Source organism: Callospermophilus lateralis, chromosome 6, assembly GCF_048772815.1.
Source record: "Callospermophilus lateralis isolate mCalLat2 chromosome 6, mCalLat2.hap1, whole genome shotgun sequence".
NCBI classification, from domain to species: Eukaryota; Metazoa; Chordata; class Mammalia; order Rodentia; family Sciuridae; genus Callospermophilus; species Callospermophilus lateralis.
Genome location: NC_135310.1, coordinates 6,605,306 through 6,622,747, shown reverse-complemented (window position 1 = coordinate 6,622,747; position 17,442 = coordinate 6,605,306). Strand labels below are relative to the sequence as shown.

The following is a 17,442-nucleotide window of genomic DNA, read 5'->3' as shown; positions in this document are numbered from 1 at the left end:
CCCGAGGACTCCCAAGAAAACTCAGCTGACTGTTAACAATAGATAAAAACAAAGGTCAGTTTGACTTGCTTCATCTTAAACACTTAGCAAAGACAGTCAAAGCCAAAACACAGTTATTCCTGGACATTTTAAATAAAATAATAGTTAAATGTAACTTCCATAAATAAATAAACTGGAGGCTTCAAAAGAGATTCTTATGTAAAAATGCCTGATAACCACCAAAAGAGAACTGCCAGAGTAATTTTAGCTTAAGGTTAAGGCCTTTATTTCTAACCTATACAGGTGGGCTTAGTTTTTGCTAGTATAGTTATCCAGCCCTAATAACAGAATTAAAGATTTTACAAGATCAGATGACATTAAATTATTAAACTGTGTCTTAAAAAAAGGACATCTGTAACCCTAAAAGTTAAATGTTATGTTTACAGTCCTAGTAACTGGGGATGTTAAAGCCTGGTGAGGAAACTTATGTACAGTGACATGTTCCAGCTGCTGCAACACTTATTCAGTACTCATGGTTTTTGTTTCTCTCATAGAAGCACCCATCCCCAGATGACAACCTGTTTTTCCCCAACCAGACCTCAAATGGAACTGACTTCTAAAAAAAAACTCACGTCCCCCACGTCGCTCCCCAACGTCTTCAAGCCCCCTCATGTTCGACACCCCTTTTCAGCTCTGAAGCAGCAAGAACGAGTCATCGCCCCTTCTCCACACAGCAATAAAGTTTCTAAAATTAGGGGGGGAACAAAGCCAAAAGTAGATAGATAGTATAGATAGGTAAATCGAGGCAGGTTGGATCTAGGAGGTCAATTTTAAGTAAGTCTGGAAAGTTAAAGACTGTCCCCTGAGGATTACTGTTTACCAAGATGTAGAGCCAGCCCAAATAGGCCCCCAACTGAGGGAACCATGATTGGTTCCCAAGTTTCCAGACAAAGGGGGGAATGAAAGACCCCAGCCCAGCAACCTTAGGCTTAGTTACAAAATTATTAGGGCACGTCACAAACCTGCAGACAATGTGTTTTTCAGATAATCAGTTAAGTGTGACCGATTGAAAAGGGAAAAACAGGATGGTTGGGAAAGAGCAGAAAAACAGATTCCAGGGCATGCCTGAATAAACAGGGGCTAATAAGCAGGAACAGAAAAATCAGAATGCTCATATGTAACTGTCATGTGGTATTGTTCCAGGAACATAAAATGAAAAATAACTTTACCCTTTAGGTAACCTATATGCTGGGTTCAAAATAGCCAATAAGAAACCTGTTGCTTACCGCGCGCGCGAAACCTGCCCCTTGACCCTATAAAAAACCTGTACCCCAAAGCCCGGGGTGCCAGCTCACCGAAGCTTCGGCTGAGGTTTCGCTGAGCACCCACAGGCGTCTGTGTCTGAATAAACCTCATGCGTTTGCAGCCAGTGCCTCGTGCGTCTTTCTTGGACAGGGAGTCGGTGGGTCTTTCAAACCCAGTGGGAAAAAATACAAGAAATAAATTGAAGAAGATAAAAACTCTCCACTTTTATGCTGAGTTTAGTAATTATTTTATTTTCTACAGTTTGAGGGATATGTTTTTTTTTTTTTTTTTTTTTAAGAGAGAGTGGAGAGAGAGAATGAGAGAGAATTTTTTTAATATTTATTTTTTTAGTTTTTCGGCAGGCACAACATCTTTGTTTGTATGTGGTGCTGAGGATCGAACCCGGGCCGCACGCACACCAGGCAAGCGCGCTACCGCTTGAGCCACATCCCCAGCCCCTTGAGGGATAGTTTTAAGCATCTAATTTCATTTCACATAAATCTTACAGCTATTTTAAAAGGTCCTACTTGACTGTGTCTGATAAAAAAAATAATGCCTGATATATAAAAATTTAACTCACATGAAAACCTGAAACAAATACTACTATATAATTTTAATACAGGATTCCAGGTAAATCTTACATATCAAAGCTATAAAACATAATGTATATTATGGACTGCTAAGTAGTGAAACCAATACCCCTCAAGAGAATTTGAAAACAAACTTGGTAAATTTATTACTTTGAAGAGATAATTCAGATTTTATTTTTCTATCCTAGGGAATCTTCCTTTTCCTAAATCCCACCATCCGTTTGTCAGTGTGAGGGGAAGGCAATATTCTCACAATTGACCAACAAGGGTCTCATTTCCACAAAAACACCCCAGAAGGCAGAGGTCCTTGCAGCGGAGGGTGTGAGGACCAGAGCCTCACTTTCAGGAGTTATGACTTGGAACTCAGAAGGAATGCTGAGACGCAGGCCTTCTGGGCTTGCCTCAGCCTGTGTGTGTGCAAGTGAGACATACAAGTCACAAACTCAGATGACGTCTTAATTGATTAAGGTATCGCCAGTGAAATAGGAGACAAAAGTTGGTGCAGAAAAGTTTCAGTTTTATGCCATATCCAAAGTCAATTTAATTTCAGTGCTAGAGAAAATCCTAACTGATTGTGTCCCTCTGGGATCTCAAGCACATGCCCTTTGAGCTGACAAGAACTCTTTTTATAAAAAGGTAAGATGCCTCTCAGAATTGATGCTATGCCCCTTCCTAAAATAGCAGCGATTAGTGTAAAGCTCAACTAGGTTCAGATTACTGTGTCTAAAGTGTAGTTAGGGTCAAGTTTATATTTGTACTTTAAAAAGCAAGGTTAAATTTTACTGCTCCTTAAGGTGATCTAGGTAGACTATGTATAAATATTAATTAAAAATAGATTAGGGACTCTGCTCTTTTGAATTTTAAGTACATAGATATTTTGTTCAAGAGGCAGAAATTAAGGGTTTATAAGAATGTATCATACAGTGTCCAAAATACTGTCAAAATTAATAATACTCTGAAAATTTAAGATGATAAATTACTTCAAAATCCATATTGCCTCATCCCCTGAAGAAATAAACAGGACAGGAAGACTTCAGAGAATACCGTAGTCATGATGTAGATTTAGCTGCACTGTGACCCAGCACTCTAGCATAATGGCTTTTAGAGCCTGGTGAAGGAAATGAGCATCCCACACTAAGGCTGAGCTCCTACTGGCTCTCGCACAGGTGCTCAGAAGGGTGCGGACTTCAATCCCTCTATGTTACAAACATTTCTTTAGTGTTCATTAGATAATGGGAGAAAAAACAACTGGGTATGTTTAAATGATTTTATCTCTTGCTTTATAAAGTGTCTATGTTCCTAAATCATCTGCCTAAATACTGGTTGAGCTGCTGCCGAAGTCTCTGACAGGTGGTATATTTTCATTGTTGTTTGGTCCATGGGTCCATTTCAGTCTTTTATTGGCTCAGAGAGTCACAATTCCACATGAAATTTCCCTAGTTCTGTTAGTGGAATTTAAATCCCTCGTGTCTAGAGCAGGGCCGGTTGTTGAGCTGTTCCCAGTGAGCTGTGAAAAGGCATCCTGGGTCCCGGGCGCCTGCTCCTGCATCACGCTCACTGGGGCGTCTTTCCAGGTCTGCTGGAGTCCTGAGTTTCCTCACTCTCTCTCTTGGTGGGGTATGTCTGTCCCATAATCTGTAAATCCTGACAATGTCCTTGATAGATGTGGAGCTTGTGTTACTAAGGTCAGACATTTTTTCAAGAGCTATGACTTCTTAGATTATTGAACCTTTTATCAAAATGCAGAAATCTCAATTTTAGCAATTCTTTTTCAATTACAATCTTCTTTTTATGCAGTTAATATGGTTTTAACAGCATCCTTTATTAATACTTGCCCAAAACGGCAGTCCATTGTTTTACTCTCAATGTTTTCTTTTCCTATGTTAGGTGTGTCTTTTTTTTTTTTTTTTTTTTTTTTTTTTTTGGTACTAGGGATTGGACCCAGGGATGCTCAGTCACTGAGTCACATCCCCAGCCCTTTTTATTTTTTATTTTGAGGCAGGGTCTCACTAAGTTGCAGAAGCTGGCTTTGATCCTGTGATCCTCCTGACTCAGCCCCCACCCCCAGTCGCTGGGATTCCAGGCATGTGCCAAAGGGCCCACCAGGTACGTCTCCTACCCTGCCCGAGGAGCTCTGTCTGCCTGTATGGCCTCGGGCATTTCTATTCCATTCCATTGCTGTTATGGGCTTCATGACTCTCGTTTTGTGTGAGCCACTTCTCTGTCCTATTTCCTACATGTTGCTCTCTCTCATTTCCTGCCCCATTGCTCTTCCTCTACCGATCAGACATTCTGTGTTTTACTCCAGTCCCTCGGATGGTTATCTTGGAAATTTTAGTTTCTTCTCTAATTTAAAGATTAAATGTTTCCTGGGGCACCATGGTGCATGTCTGCAATCCCAGCAGCTCAGGAGGCTGGACAGGAGGATCACAAGTTCAAAGCCAGCCTCAGCAAAACTGAGGTGCTAAGCAACCCAGTGAGACCCTGTCTCTAAATCAAACACAAAATAGGACGGGGGATGTGGCTCAGTGGTCAAACGCCCCCGAGTTCAATCCATCCCTGGTACCCTGCCCCCCAGCCCCCCCAAATTCCCCTTGACTGAGAAGATGGCTGGCCGTGAACTGCTGTGAGGAGGCTCCCAGCCTGCGGTTCTGAGGAAGGCTATGGTGAGGGCCCATGACCCTTCAGGACGCTGTTGAGTGCCTCTCTGGTGACAGGAGGGGCCTTCTTCCAGAGGCTTGGGCTCTCCTCCACAGGGTACAGGGGATCTACTGTGCTGCGCACTGGTGGGCTCTGCCCTTGTGGCCTCACTGGGGCTCGAGCTTCTGACTCAGGTGGTCATCCATGGAGCATGGTGAGGGGCCCCCGTGCTGGTCAGTGGGACTGGAATTGAGCCAAGACAAGACAGGCCCAACTTCAAACCAAACGTTCAGGGGGTTGAAAGGCCTTTGGGGAGAATCACCCTCTATTACAAAGGACTATGGAGGTACTTCAGTGGTGAAGCTCCAGGTTCAATTCCCAGTACAATAAATAAATAAATAAACATCCCCCTCATGTGGCACCAGAAACTTCTAAACAAAGAAAAGCCCCAAGTGCAGGGAAGACGAGGGAGTCCCGAGTCAGAGCTCTGAGTCTCTAGGTGATGAAGGCCACAGTGCAGAAGGGACCTCAGGGCGGAGGTGGTGTGGGAAGCTCCTACTCCTACACCAGAGGGTTCACAGCCAAGGGCAGCCTGGTGAGGGCAGCTGGTGCGGGAAACCCTCGGCCATCGTCCCAGCCTCGCCCATCACTCCATGTTCATACCAGCACACCTGTGGACACACTGGACATGGGAAAGCCTCCAGTGGAACCTTGAATTGTCACCACAAAGCTCTGGTGCTGGCAGGGTCCCCAAGCACAGCCAAGGGTAAGCTCAGCCATGCCCAGACAGAGTGTGCATTGGAGAATTCTGGGCAGCAGCCCAGGTGGGGTCCTTCAGCAGCCTCCACGGTCCTGCTCAGGAAAACCACGCTCAACCCAAGAGGGGCACCATGGCAGCCTCTTAAAGGAGCCTGCTGGCATGACCAACTCCACCCACCGAGCACCACACCCTCAGGAGCCCACATGAGCCTCAGCTGCGTGAAGCCTTCTGTCCAGGTAGCCTGTGGCCTGTGCGTTCTCTCTCCCATCCCTGTGACTGAGTCAGGTGTGAAGCCGACCTGGTCTGAGACTCAAGGCATCTGCTGGAAGCTTCTGGGCAAAGTCTCCTTTCTTCATGGAGCACGTGTGTGTGGCAGCTGTGATCTTATTCTGGAGCCAACGGCCTGGTCCACTCTTTTCCATAAAACCTATTGCTATCACATTTCACCTTGGGGGCTTGTTGGCATCCAGGGAGGGGGTCTTGGTGCTAATCTTATAAATGTTGGCCCTGATTTTTTTCTTTTTTCTTTTTTGCAAGAGTGAAAGGAGTAGGATTTACTCAAGTGGGAAGAACAGAAACAGAACTCTCCAGGGGTGAGAGGGAACCAGTAGCAGGTACCCGACACTGATGTTTTAATAGAGGGTCACTGAACCAAATATGTCTGCACACACACGCCTACTTGGTGAGTTTCGTCATACAGATATAACCATTCACCCAATACCATAATTAAGATAATGAGTAACTTATCATCCCTACAGACTCCCGGGCCTTAACCCCTTCCCTAGGCTCCTGCTTCCCTCAACCCCATCCCTAGGCACCCTCTGATTTCCCATCACTGTACACTGTACACATCCTCTATAATGCCACGTAAGTGAGGTCCACCCTTCCTATCTGGTGTCTTCCCTTAAGTGCGCTTATTTTGAGACCTGCCCAGGACGTGGCTTTGCCCAGGGTCTTTCTACTCTGCTATGTGGATGCAGCAGTTTACGGCTCACCTACTGTTGGACGTGTCAGTTGTTTCCAGTTTGCCTGATACAAATAAAGCTGCCAGGGACATTTAAACATTAAAAAAATACTTTTAAAAATCAGTATCTTTGCTTTTTTGGTTGGGAAAAAAAAATCCTAGAATGCTTTACCTATGTTCCAGCTCCTGGGCAAAGGTGTCCACAGGGACATTATAAATATCCCCATAACTGAAAGATTATTGTATTTACTGTCATGTTTCCTTTAGATTCACCCACTGCCTCTAAATCATTCCTTCTCAAATTCCAGGCTTTTCTTTTAGGATCTTTTTTTTTTCCTTTTTAAAAATATTTACTTAAAAAATTAAGTAACGTGCAGACAAAAGTAAAATTCCAAGTTTCTGAAAACAATTTTTTTATAGTTGGTCTTGACCTTCCTTCTTGAAAGATTTTGCTAAAATACAATTTTAACTTAGCATTTATTTTTTTTTAATATTTTGAGAATATTGTTCTCTATCATTTGTCTTCCAATGTTGATTCTAATTAATTAACTATCAGTTGAATTGTCATTCCTGTGTAGAAAATGTCTCATTCTAACTGCTTTTAGAAATTTGTTTGACTTTTACAATCTGTAGTTTCGGTGTTTTATTCAGATGAGGCTTTCATTTTATTTAAGCTACATGGAATTAATTGGGATTCTCAAATCATAGAAAGTTTTACTTTATTATTTCTTTAAATAATGTCATTCTATTATTTTTCTTTTGGAAACCTAAAAAATATTTGAAACTTCTATCTTCTGTCTTTTTAACTTCTCTTTTATCTTTAAAGATTTGGGATTGCATTTTGATTTTTCATATCAAATTTCAGATTTAAGTTCTAATTTCTCTTTTTGCCCATATTTTCTTTACAGGTTAGCTTATTTAGTACATTTTTTGACAGGTATTCTAATTTTCAATTCTATATTTCATGTGTGTATGTGTGTACTCTGGGTATTTCTGACAGTCCTTTATTTTTTAACAATTTGCTATATATACTCTTTAAAAATATATTAATCACACTCTTATTCTCTCCCTGCTAATTTCAATTTCCATATTTTTTATTTTTTCTGTGCTGGGAGTCAGTCTCAGGGTCTTGCGTGTGCTGGGCAAGTGTTCTACTGCTGAGCTGGCCCAGGCCTCAATATGTGCATTCTTTCAGGGTCGAGCCTCTTGTTCCCATTCCTGATGGCTTATCGTGATTTTTCTCATTATTAGTTCATGCTTTGCCTGACATTATCTGAAGGGATTATTTGGAACCTCATTTTAAGTACAGGTCCCCTGGGAGGGTGTGGGCTCATTTCAGCCCAGGGTCTGGCACTGCAATCTCTTGACTTAGCACTTTCTGTGCTGTACAGAGGAGTGAATATTTGCTCCAAGCTCAGGAAAAGATGATAATTCTTCCAGATGATATTTTCTGCTTTACCCAGAGCAAGAGAAAGCCCAGGCCTACCCCCTGCTCTCTCCAATGAGGTAGTGCCTTCTGAGCCCTTGTTTCTAACTTGCTGCCTGGTCAGGCCCTCGTGCCACTGTCTGCTCCAGTGTCCACCCCCAGTGGCCAGTAGTTGCCCCAGAACACTAGCTCATTCGATTTCTTCTCTACAGTCCAGTTTTTTCTCAATTGCTGGAAATGAACTTTCCATTACCAAGTTAACACGGTTTTTCTTTTAAAAGTGCATGTTTTATGATTAAATCCAGTAGTTTTTCCTGTGATCTGAACTGTGAGGCTTTTAGGGATGTCCACTGACTACACTGTCAGAAACAGACTTGCAATGTAACTTAATTTATACCCAATCGATAACCAAGGTAAGCTAAACATTCAACAAGCAAGAACTTGATCTTCAACACCACCCAGCAAAGCTTTCCCCTTTGACTGATTTGAAGATAAATTCCTTAGGGATGTAGGATTTTCTATTCTGCTATGGATAAATCTTTCCAATTACCATCAAGCAACATGAGAGGCAGTCGGTCAATGATTGAAGTAGATTTTCAAAGGACCGCACATGACTGTAAAGATGAAGACCACATGGCACTAGAGGACAGGTGGGTGGATGAGTGGATGGATAGGAACTTATGTGTATGTAAGCATGAAATCACTATATGTAATGAAATTATTATACATATCATGTATAATCTACTATATATATGTGTGATGTGTTTGTGTACATGTGTATATATATGTGTACCTATATATATTTAACTATTGTTTAAAACTTCTGCCCTATAAAATATGTACATTTTAATTGCAACTCAGTAGGAAACTCACAAGACTAGATTGTGCTTTGTTGTGTGTGAATGACATATATGTCATCAGGATTTCTTTCTTCAGGGTTCCACATTAATAAGAATCTACTCATGGTCCCAGCCCGTCTGCTGGGGAATGTGACTGCTGATCGCGGCTGGCTTCGTACCCTTGTAGTCATCTCTCAGATCAGCAAGAGGAGGCACAGCTAATGATCCCAGCTCCAATGCCGTACCTGTTGCCATTGACAGATTTTGTACCTTAGAGAAGGTATGAGCTGCCAGCTGACTGTGACAGGTTGTGAACTAGCACCCGGTTTGTGTTGGCACCCAAACAGTACTTAGAGCTCAGGAAATAAAAACAGCCAGATTATAGTGGGCACAGAGTTTCTGAGGTAAAATTATAACATTATATAAATGATAAACTTGACCGCAATAATAAAATCATTTTTAAAATAATGTCAGAGTTTGGGGTGTCTTTCAAGAACCGTCTGCCGTGTGTGAAATGTACAACCTGCACTTGCAAAGAAGAAGAGAGGACAGGAATTCAGTTCCGTACCTGGGCACCCTACTACATTTTCTAACAGACCACTCTGCCAGAAAGCTGCCAAACACAGAAGGAAGAGATAAAGCAAAGGGGGAATCATTTGAATGACGTGGATGTAAATATAAAATACCACACCATGGGGGGAGATTAACTTTATATCTTTGCTCTTTTTCTTTGTTAGGCTCTGAGCTGGCTGTCTTCTGTGGCTCTTCTTTATCTATTCTGCATATCCCTTTGTACCGAGTCTGGATTGACACATTTCAATGTCGAGCCAGTGATACTATGAAGTATGTATTTGGTCTTTGCCCGGATTCCTGGCATGTGACTCCTAAAGTCCTGGGACTTTGCAAGGTGACAGGTGGCTTCTTTGGGGTTTTGTTTGCTGCCTTTTTTCTTGTGTTCCTGGGAACACGCTAGTGGCTGGCAGCCCCTGGGTAGCTTCAGGACAGCAGGTGAGTCCTGCCACAGGAAACCCAGGCAGGATTACCGGCTGGGAATTTTTAGCACCAGCAAACTCAAGGGAGGGGAGAAGAGCAGAAGGTTAAGCTGATCACCAGGGCCCAGCCCTTAGCCAGTCATGCCAAATAATGAAGCCTCCATGAAAACTCAAAAGGACGGGGTTCAGAGAGTTTGCAGACAGCTGGAGGGTGGCAAGCCTGGGGAGGACGTGGAAGCTCTGCCCTTCTTCCTCCCTACCTCGCCTCAGGCATCTCTGCAGCTGCATCCGTTAACCAGTGAACGGAAAAAAATCAGTATTTTCCTGGGTCCTGTGCATTGTCCTCGCAAATTAACTGAACCCAGAGCAGGGGATTGTGGGGCTCCTCGTTCATAGCTGGTTGGTCAGAAGCACAGGTCAACAACCTGGGGCCCGCAGCTGGCATCTGAAGTGCAGGGAGTGCAGTTTCGGGACTGAGCCCTCAGCCCTGGGGTCTGACCCTGCAGCAAGGCAGATGCTGTCAGAGCAGAATTAAGTCCTTGCTGGTGTCTGCTGCTGCAGAGCCGCTGCTTGCTGGTGGGGAGAAAGCCCCCACCTCTTCAGGTCACAGAAGTCTGTGTGGACGGCTGTGATGTGAGAGCAGAAGAAAAGCGGCTTGTTTCACACATCACTCCAAGAGGCTGCGTCACTAGGAAAGCAGCACTGGGCGGCAAGGGCAAGGCGAGTTTGGTGAGTGTCATTGACACACTGGAGTATCAGGTGACTCCCGGTGAGCATTATCAGATGGGAGAAAACTCAGCCGGCACATTTGGCCTTGAGTCTAATTTGTTAGTAAACATAAAAGATGCCATCATTTTCTTGTTTCAAAGATAATTAATGTGACCAGGTACTTACCGCTCTGGTCCCAGGGCAGCCTGCAGATTGGCATTTGCCACTCATTCGATTTGGAATTAAGACGTCATCCCAGCAAGATGGACCCTTCAAGAAAAAACAACACAGAGTGTGACAGAGTGTAACACACGTGTACTCCCAGGTACATTTTCCAAAGTCTTTCTATTTCTATTATGTAGTGTACTAAGTGTGTAGTGCAGTGATCTGCAGAGTGTGGTCCACAGATACTGTGGGCCCTCTCCAGGTGCTTCATAGGGTGTACCAGGTCAAATCTGTCATCATAAATATTCTAAGGCTGCATTTGTTGATGGTGCCAAACACGTTCATTTCCCATTCCCACACTTCCTCCAGGGCCCTCTTTAAACTACTGCGTTATTAGGACGACCATCCCTGAGCGTGGCCCGTCCTCTCCATCTGTCCTACTCTTTGCCTATATGTACTCTACATCTGTCCCTCTGCTTCACAGCAGCTGTCACTAAAGTGGCATGGCCAGAGTGATGACTGTCTGTGCCCCACTGAACAAGGGACACACAAGGGCAGACGTGGTCCATGCCAGTCTCGGCAGCATCCAGAACCTGGAGAGAACCTGACCCAGAGGACACCTCAACAGGGTCTCCTGGTAATTGAAGAAACAGAGATTAAGTGACAGAAAGAGTCTATGAAATCAGAAGAGAGCGTGTAAACTGAAATCTCAGGGTCAATTAATGCATGACTTGGAAAGCAACCAGCAATGAGATCAGAAGTCTTTAACTAAATTTGACAAAATTTCTAGAAATCTATACTGACCTCAAAGACTAAGAATGGAAGGAGCCTCTGCGTTTTGTTTAGGGATCTTCTGGACATCATACTGAGAAGCAGAACAGCCCAAATCACCAAAGGTAGCTAAACAAACATCCACAGCTAAATTAAATAATATGCTGCAACTACAATTTGTTGTTTTTATTCATTAGCCATATACTTGGTGAAAGGAATAAAAAACTGGATTAAAGTAGGAGCACAACTATTTAAGTGATTGTAAAGGGAAAAGTTACAAGGAAATAAAAATGCAATCTGCATCCTTTGGGGTAGGAGTCCTCTCGCTACTGACAAACTTAATTGTTTAAAGTGTTAAAACTTTGGTTAACTTCATGACAATTTTAATTGGTGACTTTTGAGTGAAAATATGCACACGTATCACACTCAAAAAGACTGCATTCAACAGATGTGGATTGTGTCCAGGCCCCTGGAGACTGCTTGTCACTGCTGGCCTGTTGAGCACACAGAGTGACTGACCTCCTGTCCCTCCTGAGGCACATTTAACCTAGGCTTAAGAACTAGCAATAGGTAAACCCAGAGCACCAATGAGCACAGGAGAAGTGATGGTCAGGGCAGAGTCCCATGCTTCTCGGGATGTGCAACAGGCTGTAGCAGAGAATGAGCTTCTGTCCCCACAGGAGCACATGGAGGTGGGGGGTGGGGGGTGCCGCTGGGGACGTACAAGAGGCAGAGGGAACCTGGAGCCACAAAATTCCTATCATCCTCTACAGGGAAAGATCAGATCACCTACTTAAAAAGAATCGAAATGGAATTTTAAAATTGTAGCAATATCTTCAAAGCTCAGAGAGGAAGGTTTTCAACCTAAAACTCTGCATCCAACCTAATTACCAACTACACGGGAGAATGACTGACAGTGCTAGGAGATACAGAATGAGCTGGGAAGGGTGCTCAGAGTTTGGAATGACAGCTTGAGGACACCAGAGGCAGGTGTTGTTGGCCTCGCATTTGTGAGCCTGGAAGTGAGCCAGAGTCAGTAGCTGAGCCATTATCTCCAAAGCTGTGATGGGAAGAATAGAGAAGAGAAGAAAGAGCTTTCTGCAGAGGTGATGTGAGGGCCAGGAGGATGAAGGTTTGGACAGAGGAGCAAAAGTCATTGTCATGAGTTGGCCTGAGGATCATTCCTGCTTCCAGAATCAGCCCAGAGCAGCCCGCCAGCTTGCAGCAGAAAATAGAGAAAATGCCGGGGCAAGTGTGCAAGGACCCAGAGTCCGCATGGCCTTGCCCTCCCCTTCACCAGCACATGTATGCATGCACACATGTGCACATGCACATATACCACCATACATGCATGCACACACATGTGCACCGTTCTAGAGAAAGGGAAGGAAGGCTGAGCTCCACCCAAATGCCTAAGCCATCCTGTTGTGGCACTTTAACCAGAACCTCAAACGCAGTGGATTTTTTGATTCACAGCTCATTGGCCCAAGAGCCCCTGCTTAGACTGGACCTAAGCATGCAGAAGGGAATTGCTGTGGGCCAGCTTCTGCTGTTGTTAGAAAGCCTTGCTTCCAAGGTCAGCCCTCAGATGGCATTTGGGAACTTGGATCTCAGAAGTGTCCCTGCCATTCCCTTACTGATGTGGGTGGTTTGCAGAACCTAAGCTGTTTGGACAAAGTATATGATTCATGCCCAACACCTCTTCCCTTCTGGGTGTCTGGAATTCTGCTAAGCTGGGCAAAGACACCCACACAACCAGCCCCCACAGAACCCCGGCTGCACAGCCTCTGCACTATTGCAGCTGTGGTGGGAGGGATAAGAGCCTGCTGAGAGACCCCAGGAGAGACTGCTGGAGACATGTGGCTCCTCCGCATCTCCCCCTAGAACTGTCCCTTTACAGATTTTGCTTCTTGCCCTTTTGCCGTGAGGAATCTCAGCCGTGTGCAGTGACTACACGCCCCATCTTGCAAGTCCTTCTGGTGAATCACTGAGTCTGGAGGTGGGCAGCAGTCCTGGGGCTCATGATGCAGTGTCACATAACTTGTCATCAGGAGACTGTTGTCCCAGCCACATAGGAGGTCAGTGCTTAGGGCCAGTGACCAAGAATTAAACCCCAGTTCATCTGCTGATCCCACTGTCATTGGGATAATGTTCACACTCATTTTCAGTCTTGGAGTCACACTAGTGAGATCAGAACACTGTAATCATGATTATGGGAGAAAATGCAAAGGGTGCTCAGCTGGGACAATGTAAAAGTAAAACGCAAACTCTAAGGGTGAGGAGGTGACGGTAGAGCTGGGGGGAACAAAGGAAAGAGGGGACTGGTACTCTGATCTTACAGGTGTGGTTGTTTTATGATAGGGCCATCCACATATTTGTTTTTTAAACACACATCTATTTAATTTAAAAATTACAAACATCTTGCTGGGTATAATGGTGTATGCCTTTAATCCCAGTGGCTCAGGAGGCTGAGACAGGAGGATCACGAGTTCAAAGCCAGTCTCAGCAAAAGTGAGGCATTAAGCAACTCAATAAGACCCTGTCTCTAAATAAAATACGAAATAGGGCTGGGGTTGTGGCTCAGTGGTCCTGTGCCCCTGAGATCAATCCCTGGTACCCACCCTCCCCTGGGCAGAGGGACATCTTGAAATAGAAGAGAAGTGAAGCAATAATACTTAGAAGCTCAGCACATTCATCAGTCTTGTTTTGTAGCTTAAAGTGAGAAATCCAGTGGGGAAAGATGTAGCTGTGACTCAGTCTCCTGCATCATACATCACACCTTATGACAACCCAGAGGGCATCTTGCTTATTTATCTGTTCTGATCCTCATTTCTCAGATGGTAGTGGTAACATCTGATCTCTCTTTCTCTCTCTCTCTTTTTTTTTTTTTTTTGACAACTAGGAAAACTTTCGAGTCAAAGTCAGGGATCACCCCTAGCGATGCTGCCTAACTCATAATAAACACTTGGTTTGTTAGGGTTACTCTTCACATCCTCATTTAATGTAATGTTTCTTGATTGTAGTTTTGGGGTAACCTTGTAAGCTTATCAAATCATTTTTAAATAGGTCAGGGTGTAACTGATGGCCATTCTCTTTTCGCTCTTCAAGTTTACTGACAGCACCCACAGGAGCAGTTTCTCGTGTTCCTTCTGTCCAGGGACAACGCCATCCCCCTTGAGGAAACAAAGTACTCTATGGACACATGGCCCTTCTAGGCTCTGGCTCTCATACCGAGGCTGATGGCACTTCACGCTAATCTACAGCACACGTGCAGGTCTGGAAAATCCCTGGATTGATTTATTTATTGATACCTGGGATTGAATCCAGGAGCACTTAAACTCTGAGCCATATCCCTAGCCCTTTAAAAAAATATTTTATTTAGAGACAGGATCTCCCCAAGTTGCTTAGGGCCTTGCTAAGTTGCTGAGGCTGAATTTAAACTTGCAATTCTCCTGTCTCAGCTTCCTGAGCCTCTGAGATAACAGGTGTGCACCACTTTGTCTGGCAAATCCCTGGGTTTAAAAGAAATCGGTTTCACTGTGGCTAACCCTGACATACGTGAGATGGCAGCGCTTTCTTGGGCACACAGTGGTTTCTTCTGGACAACTCAGCATGTGCAGTTGAGAAAGAAAACCCAATATGGCGGCTAAAAAAAGAGCAGGAATAAGCGCGGGCAGGAGTGAGGTCCCATTTATGTTTTGCTACCCAGTTGGAGTTCCTTTCCTGCCTCAGAGGCTAGGAGTAAATGAGATTATCTGTGTATGACACAGATAATTATTTTTCAGATCTTAATTCTCAGTGCCCAAACAGCAATTGAAACATTTATACAATTCTTAGAATTGTCATATAAAGTGCTACAGGAGCTCACAAATCCTTAGGCTGTGCAGAGATATCATAGAAAACTCAGCCACAGTTTCCTAACTGCTCAAACCATAACACAAAAAGTAACAAAACTAAATAGGACGCTACCAGTACAGGAGCTCAGGAGCTCAACTTGGCTAAACACAGGCTGGTCCCTCTGTGCCACCCACTCTACTGTGGGAATGTCCCTTCTATCTGAAAACAGAAACGGGTGTCTCATGAGGGTGTGTCATGGCACAGCAGACTTAACTTTTAGCCTTTCTAATTTTAGAAAGTACAAAATTTTAATGATCATTGCACATTCTGTTTTAATGCATGACCAAAGCATTTATAATTAATAGTTTTTGTGCAGGGGTAAGAAGGGTTTTTAGATTAAAAGTTTAAAGAGACCGTAAATTACATGGTGGTAGAAGGGAACTTAATATTATAACATGTCAACAAAAGAATCCAAAATGAATTCATCTCCCAAATCTAGAGAATCCTAGAAAGATATAGTTTAGATTTTTAAATGCCCCAAAGGCTTGTGTGTAAAGGCTTCGTCCCTGACTAGGTGCCGTGGGGAGGTGGTGGGCAATGTGATAAGTGGGATGGAGTGGGCGGTCTTAGGTAATTAGGGTGTGCCCTTGAAGGGGATTGTGGAACCCTGAGTCTCTCTTTTTTCCTCCACTCCTGGCCTTGAGGTGAATGATTTACTCTGCTACACACCCTCACCATCAGGTGCTCCCATAGGCCCAAAGTCACAGGGCCGACTGGTCATGGATGGAAACTTCCACAACTGGGCCCAACAAATCTCTTATCTTTCTAATTTGAATTATCTAAGATATTTGTAATCATAGCAGAAAGTTGTCAAACATTGCCACTATACCAGAGGTGAACAAACTATGGCCTGCTAGCCAAATCAGCCCAGTGTCTCATTTTGTTTAGCCCTTGAGCTAAAAAAAAAAAAAAAAATGTCTTCACATATCCAAATGGTTGAAAAGCATAAAAAGAAGAGTAATGTTTCATGGCACTTGAAAAATTAAGTGAAATTCAAATTTCAGTGTCCATAAATCCAGTTTATTGGCACATGGCCACATATGGCGTAAGGCTGCTTTCATGGCTCATGGGCAGAACTGAGCTGCTGCAGCGCAGACTTCCTGACCTGCTATATTTGCTGTCAGGCTCATTATGGGAAAAGTTTGCCAACCCTGAGGTATGCTAAAAAAAATTTCTAAATTCTTACCAAAAAGCACTCTTTTATTTTTAGTATTGAAGCATCATTTTGGCTACTGCATGAACACGGTAGTTTGTCTGAGTAGCTATGTCCCAGATCTCCAGGAAGAAACGACCTCCATCAAAGCCTTGGCACTGCTGAGCTCCAAGATCTAAGAAGGTGCTGACAGAGGCAGCCTCTGCATCCACAGGTCCCTCCTGTTGTTGGAACCAGTCAGTGGAAAAGTAACAGAAAAGGCATTTGGTGAGGTTCCTGACTAATGTCACCATCCACAGAAAAGCATGATGTAGAATATAATTTAAGCTCCAGATAGACAAAAGGATATTTTCTCAAATTACCTAAATAAGTCTACACTCTGCTTTTCATATGTCAACATATCCATTTCTGCTTAAAAAATTTCAGATCCCTTTTTCTATAATGTTAATATAAAGTCTTGGCATTACATTTTTTTTTTCTTTTTTGATACCAGGGATTAAACCCAGGGGAGCTTAGCCATTGAGCAACACTTCCAGCCCTTTTTTATTTATTTATTTATATATTTATTTAATTATTTATTTATTTATTTTTAAATTTGGAGATGGGGTCTTGCTAAGTTGCTGAGGCTAGCTTCAAACTTGCGATCCTCCTGCCTCATCTTCTTGAGTCACTGAAATTATGGGCATGAACCACCACACGCCATTTATTTATAGTTTCTGAAAGCAGTTATTATAATCAATTTTACTTATACTTTTCTTCCACCAAATTTTCTCATGTTATCATCAATTGTGCTGCATTTCAAATATTTTCTTGAATAACTCCACAGATACTTAAAGCCATATAATTCAGCTTAAAGGACTCAGATGATTTTGAAATTCATACTCAGAATTTAATACCCCAAGAGCAGAAGTGTCTTTAAAGCAGCTATACCCAGAGGCCTGCATCCTCTCTTTATCTTTTTAACTCCATTGGCCACAATGACAAAGAGAAGGAGCTTTGAAGTCCACAAATCTACTGCAGCCTGTTTCTACCAATTACTAGCTCTACGCTCTCAATCTGGTCACATTTACTCATTCCAAACTTAGCATTCCTCACCTGGGAAATGTGGACTTAGCACCTCCTCCCTACAGTGGGGATGAGGATTGATGCCACACCTGACTTTGGTCCCCACATGTGCTGCCCAGCACATAGTGAAGGGAAAAGGGCAACTGCTGCTTGTATTATTTCTTGTTTCTCAAATATGACTTACTAAG

The 17,442-nt window shown here is 43.5% G+C and overlaps 1 protein-coding gene across 2 annotated transcripts in view; it reads right to left on the bottom strand.

Annotated features, from left to right (window-relative positions):
• The window catches only part of Prkn (parkin RBR E3 ubiquitin protein ligase), a 1,240,480-nt gene that overhangs the window by 635,136 nt on the left and 587,902 nt on the right, over window positions 1-17,442 (bottom strand). For both annotated transcript variants that reach the window (XM_077109619.1, XM_076858057.2), the window contains exon 5: window positions 10,390-10,473. In XM_077109619.1, coding sequence (XP_076965734.1) covers window positions 10,390-10,473 — 84 coding nt within the window. The remainder of the gene's footprint in view (window positions 1-10,389; window positions 10,474-17,442) is intronic.